Source organism: Lagenorhynchus albirostris, chromosome 16 (genome assembly GCF_949774975.1).
Source record: "Lagenorhynchus albirostris chromosome 16, mLagAlb1.1, whole genome shotgun sequence".
Lineage (NCBI taxonomy): Eukaryota > Metazoa > Chordata > Mammalia > Artiodactyla > Delphinidae > Lagenorhynchus > Lagenorhynchus albirostris.
Window position 1 is genome coordinate 34,266,179 of NC_083110.1, and position 10,226 is coordinate 34,276,404.

The following is a 10,226-nucleotide window of genomic DNA, read 5'->3' on the forward strand; positions in this document are numbered from 1 at the left end:
AGTAAGCTATTTTTTTAGAAGTGTGGTTGATATAGAATATGGCACTGTGTCCATATTTGCAGTTAATTCAAGTGCAGATTAGTCATTGGTTAATTGACTAGAAATGTGCATCAAACTCATGGTCCAGGAGGCCGTCCCATAAACGTAGGCATGGGTTAGTTTCTTTCTCAACACCTTGCAATTATGAGAAACAAAGCAATTGCTGTTATCTGTATAAGCCTTTTATAAGCCTGCTCTGCAGATTGTGGGATTGTCTTGTTAGCTGTATTTGTTGCCATATCATAGTGCCTGCAGTATCCTACTCTGGATAAATATACCATGCGTATTGGTCACAGCAGTGGAATTGTACTATTATGATGTTATTTAGTTTAGTTTTTTCTTTTTCCCTGAGCTGTTCTCCATCCCAGGGGTAGATGCTGATGGGTTCTTTGTCTTAGAGATACAGACTCATGAAAATTAAGCATCTCACACTAATTATGCCTGTGCAGTAAATACTTACTTAAGTCACTATTATTCACGTCCATAGTTTTTATATTTTTAATTAATTTGTATTGGAGTATAGTTGCTTTACAGTGTTGTGTTGATAGTTTTTAAAAGCAGTTAACTGATCAACTTAGAAAAGTCATTGAACTCCTTATTTCAGAAATTGCTTATTTATAATTTATATTTATCAGTCATATATCTTCCCTAAGTTCTCTGAGATCTAGAGGCACTATTCTGAGATCTAGGGAATGAGAGCATTCCTGGTCCTCAGGAATCCTTGGAAGCTTTGATTGGGGTCATGTGAATTATAGACCAGAATTCTTTGAATCTAGTTATACTAGGAATCCAGTCCTGTCTTCCATCTCTATAGTGATGTGGGGAGCCTTGCTTATAATGTAGAACATTATATTTAAGACATACATGAAAATCAGATTATTCTTTTATTGGTCTTTAATGCAGCAGCAGTTAAAAGTAAACATTCAGTTGTATTTATAATATTCAAGACTGAAATTATTAAAAATAATTTCTACTTCCTTTATAAGGGATTACATGCAGTTAAACCTTTTTAGATCTTTGGAGTATGAATATTAATTGTGTCAAAATTCTTTTCAGTATTTTATTTGGTAAGATTCTTCAAGTGATTCCTTTTAAGGGTAAGAAGATTATATACACTGTTCTGTGGATATGAATATTTGTATTAACTTGCAAACCACTTCAGCAAGAAAGTATAACTCTATTAAGAATATGTTTTCATTTTATAGAAATATATTAAAATAATAAGTCCTAGAAAAATACAACAAAAGAAAAGCAAATACCGTTGGCTGCTACCCAGTCATGGCAATTCCTTGGTGTTGTATGTGGTCTCTGACACCACTGTCCTGTCTTTTTCTTGTCTCTGCTCTCCCATTATGCCATTGGCAAGGAGTTGAGAAGTTAGTCCATTACTTCTCTGACAAAGCGTGGTACAGTACAATTTCAGATTTTTTCCTACCACCTTCTTCATTGTAACTTTTCCCCCCCAGTTTGCATGATGCATGTCAGAGCCTGCATGAAGTTACAGGCATGTTATAAATGGCTCCATTACCATCTTCCTTTTAACCTTTGAAATGTATTTAATAATGATAATAAACTTGTATATATCAAGAAAATAATATTAGGTCATTCCTGTGTCTGTTATGCAATAGCATTTTTATGAACATTTTCTGTTTTCTACCTTACACACTTTGACATATTTTTACTCCATCAGGACTTGATATTTCTAGCTGCTGTCTTACTATTGGTGACTTTAGAACAAGAATGTTTACAGAAACTTCCTTTGTATGTTTACAGATATGACTATTTTTTCTTATGTTAATGCTAGAAATCTTTGAAGTGCTATGAAATGGTGAAGGTGAAGAGTTTTTGTGATGAGTGCTAATTTGCATTTCCTTGTGTTCAGTATATTTCCTCCAGTGGGTCTCTTGGAACCATTTTTCCCTGGAAATACTGCTTCACCATGTGGCTTGAATTTGGTGTCTGAGAGTTATCCTCTGTAGGACAGATCAGCTAAGAAGGAAATAGGACATTATCTAGGAAAGTTAATACCTGAATGTTGGTATTGAATCTGTCTTTTTGAGTTTTTAAAACAATCATCTGGCTATATTGCATATTCTGAAAGTCTGTGAACTCATTGGACTTAACCCAAATATCAAAGAATAATAAAATTTTAGTGCTGCATTTTAAATTCTCTGTCAGTTCAAATTCTGGCTTTGCCATTTACTAAAGTCTGTGAATTTGGAGATTCTACTTAATTTCATTTAACCTCAGTTTACTCATTTACAAAAAGAAGATAGTACCCTCCACCTAAGGTCTTGTGATAATTAGAGAGTATGCATGTGAGCATAGAGTTTGGTTGTCTACCATTGGAAAGAAGGGAAACCCTTCTTTTACAGTCTAGAGTATAATATTTCTCAAGTATATGTAATGTGTCAGGCATAATACTAAGCATTTTATATGCATGTTATCATTTGTGATTTACAACAATTCAATGAGGTGTAGGCACTATTATCCTCATTTTACAAGTTACAAAATTCCATCTCAGAGTAGTAAGATAATTTACCCAATATCTCACTGATAGAGATAGAGCCAGAACTCAAACCCAGATCAGTCTGACTTCCAAAGCTCAGTGATTCAATACTGTGTTGTACTAGCTCCTTCATGTAGCCACATGTAAATTTTCTCTAAACGTTAAAGTGCCTTGCATGTCCTAGCTCTAGTTTATCTCCAGGAGGACACTTGAGGAATCTTGACTTCTGTGTCATATCAGATATGCCTCCTGTGGATTTAAAACATTTAGATATGACTGACATTATTGAGATATGTATTTGGAGCCTAGAAACCTTGCAATCTGTAGCAACTAGTTTATTATAATACTATTATAGAAGTTGCTTCCCCGCCCCCCCAAGATGTAGTTACAAAAGGACAATGGCTTGAATTAATCATTTTCACACCTTTTCATAGTCGTGAGTGACATTTACTGAGCAATTTTGATGTGCTCTGGGAGGTTCTATCCTAAGTGTTTTACAGTTATAATCATTTTTAATTATTAGAATTAGAAATGGAAAATAGTTGAATGCTTGTTAAGACAGTTTCCCTAACATATTTCATCCAGAAATGTCGAGTCTCCCAACTAAAAAACATCTCTGGCGTAGCTGGTGGATCATTATGGGAGGTGCAGGTCATAATGGGAGGTGCTGTGTTCAAGCTAACATGTAATGAATCCTTCATGCTATGCTTCTAAACATGAATCATTAAGCTGACCCCAAACTTATTTAGAGAAAACATTTTTTTAATTATAAGATTTCTTTTCCATCAGTTATTAAGACTCGTTTAAATTAGTGCTGCATCATTGACCTAATAGGGGAGTATCATTTTGCTAGTCTGTTACCAAAGAAGCCGTGCTGGAATATACCACTTACCAATACTCATTTATTTATTTATTATCTAGTAAATACATATTTAATCCCTTCTGTGTGCCAAATACTGAGGATACCAACTACAACAACAAAAAATGAATAAAGCGTGGTACGTGCCTTAAGAAGCGCATAGTCTCTGCTTATCTTTGTAAGCAGCACAGAAAGACATTTAAGGTTATCATTGAAGATGCCTATCAATCCCTTGCATAATTACCCAGTAGTGCCTATTGCTGGCACTCTTGACCTTAACATCTGTAGCCATTGCATCTGAGAAGTCTCAGAATAGTGTGCTGAAGTGTATGTATTTAACTACTAAAGTAAGACTTGAAGTTGCTGAGTCCAGTTAGAAGCCCTGAGTTCTTTCAGTCTAGGAATGGATCCACATTTTTAAGCTTTAGTAACCAACCTTTCTACAAGTTGCAAGGATGGAGTACTAAAGCTCTACGAATTTGTGACTACAGAGAGTTTCCAGAGGTCCCTGCAGTAGTGGGGGAATTCGTTTTGCCCTCTGAGTCTTGTGGGCGGCTGAAGCTATGTAATGAATGGGCTGGTGGGCAACTTCCCCAGAGGTCTTTTTTTGATACAGGGCAATACCTCGTCTTTCATCTTCGAAGCTGGAAACCTGAACTCATCTTAAATTTCTCTATCTCCTTCAAAACTCTTTCAATCATTTCCAGTTTCTTTTCCTATATCCTAATTTTAAACCCTTATAATTTATCACTTGGGTTGTTAGCAATGGCGTACTACCTGGGTGTTATGCTTAACAGTCTCATCCCCTACTGTTACATTCCTCACCAATCCCACCAGAGTGACATTCTAAAATACACATTGGGTCTTACAATTCCTCTGCTTAAAATTCATCAATGTCTCCCATCATCTACTGTACAGAGTCAGAACTATTTGGCCTGATGCGAGTTCCTTTATGAGTTGGCCCTTGCCTACACTTTCCTACCAACATTGTGCTTGCCAATTCAAACAATTTGAAGTTACTAGAACATAATCATGTTCTTTTTTTTTGCCTTTGTGTTTTGCATGTACTGGCCCTTTACCCTGAATGTTCTTCCCTTCTTGTCTTCTTGGCAAACTCCTACTCATCTTAAAACTCAGTTCAGATGTTTGCAATTCTTGGATGCCTTCTGTGACCTCTCTAATCAGGCATATATTTTCTTCTTGCTTCTACATTTTGTTATGCTTGAGACATGGTCTCATCATTTGTCTACCTGACTCTTTCTTATGAGGCCTCTCAACCACAGGAACAGCATTGTGTTCAGGTTCATATTTTCCTACACCTACTACAGTGCATGATATATCAGACATTTTTTAAATGAATGAATGGTTTTGATATTCCTTCCTATTGATCTTATTATCCCTGATTACATGGGATTTTTCTTTTTATATTTAAAATGCATTCTGAAAACACCTGTGGTAGTGCAGTAGTAAACGTGGGCAAGATGAATTGTTAATATACAGCTGAGAGTTTAGAATTTGGGGGATTGTACTGCAAGCAGCAAGCTGTCCAAACACATCTTTGCTTTTGCTTGCTAGATGTTAAGAGGCAACTTGTTGTTCTACTTGTCAACAGGTAATTAATGACAACCCAGTCTTTAGTGGGTAACCAGTTTTACAGTCTTCCACAAATCAGGAGTAAGCCTTTCCTTGGTCCTCACTATAGTCATTTCTTGATCTTCTTCTAGAGACAGAAGATCAAGTAGCAGAATTGATTTACAAACTAGTTTTCAAATAAGTAATAAAATAAGACGTTTATTTTGGGATAGGGAAATTAAATTTTTATTTAAAATAAACTTTTAATAAAAATATAAAATCTATATTATTCAGCATTTAGAAACCACTGATTTATTTAATGTAATTAAATGATAGTATGGACACTTTTTGTATAATTGGTTAGTCTAACTCCTCTCAGTTAAAAGACTCAAAATTTTATTATTTTTTAAAAACCTGATTATTTTCTAGTTCTTTAGTATTTGTTATTGAGCTTTATTGCCTTTAATACAAGCAGAACATCTTTCTGACATGACACTCTGCTGTATTTCCATTTAGTTCTCTGGTAAGCAGTGGTCATTTGGGTAATATAAGTAATCAGAACAATGTGCATGGATAATTTATCTACAGTTCATAGTGCCCCTTTTCTGGAGGCTTGATTGTCTTAATAATCAGTTTAATCTTACTTAGAAAATTATACCTGTATGCTTTGAGCTGGTAGTGCATATTTGTACCATTTTTTTCCTTATGGGCAATAGACATATTACAATAAAATCATTTATTTAGATTGTCACTGATATTTTCAAAGGTCTTAAATTGTTTTAAGATTTTTAATTCGAGAGTAGACTATCTTATTGTTTTTAAAGGTGAAAAGAGGTAAAAAGGGAAAACAGATCCCCATTCAATTAACCGTTTAATGTTGCACTTTTCTCCTCCTTGGTTGCTTTTTTTTTTCCCCTTAGGTAGATTTTGGTTTGCTTAATAGGGCCCTGCTTTATATTTTTACTGATCTTTCTAAAGAATATATCACTTTGGCATGGCCAGTTTTTTCTAGGGAATCCCAAGGAGAGTCTTGAATAAATTCCTTGATGATTTTAGTACCTCTAAATCATCTCTATGGTGATATATTGTGAAAATGCCCAGTGACTTTAACTAGGACATTTATCTTGAAGCAAAAACTGAGGTGACTTATTTATTTTAAATATTCTAAGATAAAAGTTTAATGTAACATATTCTGCATGGATTAACTTTGAGTAGTCATTTTCCTGATGTTTATTATTATTATAAGTAGCAAGTCGACCCCATGCCATCACGACCAACCATCCCTTCATGAATTGGTGACCTTTGTTCTCAGTAACTGGTAACCCCTCCATAATCTAATCCCTGATTTCTGACTCTGGTAGCCATCGTCCAGTGCTGGTCAAGGAGGTGAAAAAAGGAGCAAAATACAAGTGATGCAACATAAATAGATTCACCCTTTCTTTTGGGGAAATTAGAGATACTGTGTAGATTTGTTTGTGGATTAGCATAGTAAAAAAATTATTAGTAAAATATGGTCTTTTAAAAACATTCATGTTTCAAAGCCCTTTGCCAAATTTTTTGGCATTTTCAGCCCACATTATTTAATAAAACGTATATATGAGTGTGTGTGTGTGTGTGTGTGTGTGTGTGTGTTTAAACATTTAGAGCAACTATTCCTGTATCATGATATGACCAATAGGCTCTGCCCCATAAACTTTTAACTGTTTGGGCCATTGAAAGATAACTTTAAGATTCATATTTCTTTACTGAATGCCCCAAAGTAATGGAAGTTGTATGTTTCCTCTGATTTGTATAGAATATAATCACACAGTAAGCTCCAGAGAAGTGTGTGCAAGGCATGTGAGCCGTAAGAACTTTCCTTTTGTAGGCTTCTGAGCTTTAGTTCAAGTTACAGGCAACTTGAAATCCGTTTTAATCTCAGACATCATTCAAAAGGCTGGTTATTTTTAGTTTTATTAATGGACATTTGCTCTTGGGGAAGGTAAATCTGTTTTTCATATATCAGCCATAAGAGAACCTTGGTTGATCCCTCAAATGGCAGTGAGATAGAACAAATAAGCTGTGAAAACATTTTACTCTGAAACTTTTCAGTAAGAATATTAAAGGTAGGTTAACATTAGCTAAAGATGTTGACCTATTTTTTTTTAAGTAATTAGAATTTCACATCAACTGAGAACATAATCTTCATTCTAAATTGTTTATCTGCTGGTAATTTTAATTCTCGATAGAGGTACAGCACCTGACACTTTGAAGTTAATGCTTCCTCTGATGAAGTGTATTGAAGTGGTATAGATCTTCCCTTAAAAAATAAGCCTTTAAAATGGGTAATAAGATCTGAAGGTCATAGTTGCTATCATTCTGTCAAGCTGTCTTATAGATAAAGTTTTAAATAATTAATGAATCAGTTAAGGTAGGAATCATTTTTTACAGTAAATCAGTACTTTAATATTTTTCTTTTCTCCTGTTTGATTTTGGATCTTGTTTAGTGTTTACTGCCTGTACCATTTTTTGTTTGCATCATCACTCTTGTATGTGTCTCATGAATTACTTGAATATTGCAATTTATGTTTTAATTGAAAAACCCCCACATGCTTCTCATATTAAAACATAATAAGTACCAACACAGCCTAATTGGAACTTATATTAATTCTGGGTGTTATTTCTAAAATGAATTGTTGCTAATGTTGTTTTTAATTCTAATAGCCTCAAGTACTACAGCCTTCCAGCAGCCTTCCCAGACCCACAGACCACGCCCAGGGAAAACTAGCAAAGCCACAACATACCGAGGCCCACAGTGAGTGCATAATCCAGGGCATACATCAGGCTGTTGCACCTCTGGATGAAAGCTTTACACACGGCTTGCAACAAGAAAGCAGCAGTGGTCTGGGAGACCGGCCTTTTTCATCAAGCCCACAATTCACTAAGGATGTGGTGAAGAGTACACCTTCTGAAGCAGACTTGAACATGACCATAAATGCTCAAGAGCCTTATCATTTGGCAAATAATCAAATTAGTGACATGCAATTTGTAACCACTTCTCTTCAGACACTTCCCCAGTCAAGTATAGTAGACCAGGTTAAGAGAGCTGGAAGAAATCAGTCTTCACCAGAGGGCTACACATCTCAGCCCAAGTCCTCGAAGCTTTTTAAGCCATCCATCTTGAATTCTGTGGTACCTCCTCCAGTTCCTGAAACGTGTCCAAGTGGGAATCCCACTTGTAAGAAGTCACCAATAATCACACCATGTAATTCTGCAAAACTCCAGCCAACATCTAGTCAAACAAATCTTGCAAATAATCCAAATCCAAAAGCATCTAAGCTCCACCCCCCTGCTGGCTCTTTCAAACAAAAACAAATAAGCAGCCCCCGACTAGAGCCTCAAAACTTCCAGGCCAAGACAAGCATCCCAAGGCCACTAACAAGAAGAAAAGAAATCATGCAGAATCCTAATGACAATTTGAATTCTGGGGATTGTTTGGCCTCTAATCAATATTCTCGTCTTCCTAAACCAAAGATACATTAAGCATAGCCATCACCTGCCAATTTGTTTTTTTAAAAAACAGTCTGTAATAGCTTTATGTGCAGTTTGCTACTGTGATGGAGGTTCCATTGAAAGCTTGCAAATCTAAAAATTAAAATGTGGAAGCTTCTACTAGTTTGGCTCTTCCATTTTATATCCTGGTTGAAGTACATAGTATTTGAGCATATTTGTCTCAGGTAAACACAAAAGTTTGCTTACCCATTCAGAGGTCTACAGAAGGCTCTAATCATGTTATCCATCCCTCTGCACATCAGAAAATTCATAATATTCCACTTAGCAAGCAACAAATGTGCTTTGCTGATTTAGTCCTTTTAAGGTCTGTATTAATTGTGGTTGTCACAGCCTCACCCTTTTTCACTCATCCCTCCTGTGAATATGGTTACTATTATAACTAAAGATTTGGTGATAATGGAAGATGGTAGTCTGTACGTAGAGTTCTGGCCAGTGATTTGTATATTTAAAAGGTCTATGCAAAAGCTCTGTGATGAATACAGGAGATCAGGCTTTTATTGGGAAGTTTATGTAAGTTTTATTTTTCTTTGCTATAGTCTCAATATTTATTTACCAGACAAATTCCCCTGGCTAAAAATGTTTCATATTATGTATATAAACCAATTATATGTTGCTTTAACATCTTGTTTTACACACACACACACACACACACCATTTGTGTTTGTTTTTATTACTGAATAAATTTTAGAAAGCTCGAGTGAGGATACATCTTGAAACCTGACGTAAAGATGTATTCATTTGTAACATATGTTGGTGCTAGAGTTTTGCTGGTAATTCCATTTTGAACCCTATCGACTTATGGATCCATGATAGCTGTTTTGAGGTTCCACAGTATATATTTTAAATTAAGTCTTTATTGCAATGTTTATATTTATTGACTTTCTGCTAATATCCGAAGACTGGAATAATGGACTTGAAATGTTTGCACAGAACTTTGATGGGATATAAATATCCCGTATATAGGGATTTAAAACTATTTTCTATAGCAAAGCAAGTTAAAGTATTTTGAGTATAATTATAAATTTAAGTAAGACTATCTTGAGAAAACCGGAATTCATAATAGCTGTGTTTTTTTGAGTTTTCCAGGTTTCCCTTTTATGTTGGTGTATGTTTGAATGACAATTTCTTGAAAGTAGATTTGGGAAGAAAAATAAAATTAGAAAGGGGAAATTATGTTTTATTAAAAGGTATTAAAAGATATTTCAATGGCAATATGTTTATTTATTTTAATGTGCTAAGAAGGTAGCTGTGGAACTGCCAAGGGACCATATGCATTAACCTAATTATGCTGCAGGCCGCTTGTCAGGTGGTTCAGTAAATTTGCCCTCCTGTTCTCCCAAATCATGGCATCTCTAGGCTGTTCAACTGTTGCTGCTTTTGTTAGAATTAATGTCTTTCACACAGATAGTATTTACAACATCAATCTTTGTTGTGATCAGCTGACCAAAAATTTATCAAAAGGGTTTATGGCCAAAAAATCAGTCACTCAAATTCCTAGGAATCCCTTTAAAAAAATGTACATCGCCCCATTTTAGAGGAACAACACAGCAAGTACTCTAGCGGAAATTTGAAAAGAGGTGTTTACTACCATTTGATGCAGTCTTCCCTTACCTATAAGGAACCATTCGAATGAATTTGCCATTCACCAGATATCAGCGATTCTTGGATTTGGTAAGAGGTGAGCAACACAAATCT

At 35.2% G+C, this 10,226-nt stretch overlaps 1 protein-coding gene across 6 annotated transcripts in view; it reads left to right on the top strand.

Annotated features, from left to right (window-relative positions):
- Positions 1-8,630, top strand: part of CCSER2 (coiled-coil serine rich protein 2) — a 154,863-nt gene extending 146,233 nt beyond the window's left edge. For 4 of the 6 annotated variants that reach the window (XM_060125865.1, XM_060125864.1, XM_060125868.1 and 1 more), the window contains one exon: positions 7,683-8,630. In XM_060125865.1, coding sequence (XP_059981848.1) covers positions 7,683-8,501 — 819 coding nt within the window. In that variant the 3' untranslated portion in view covers positions 8,502-8,630. The remainder of the gene's footprint in view (positions 1-7,682) is intronic. The other 2 variants (XM_060125866.1, XM_060125867.1) reach the window with 1 other exon arrangement.
- Positions 8,631-10,226: the final 1,596 nt, after the last annotated feature.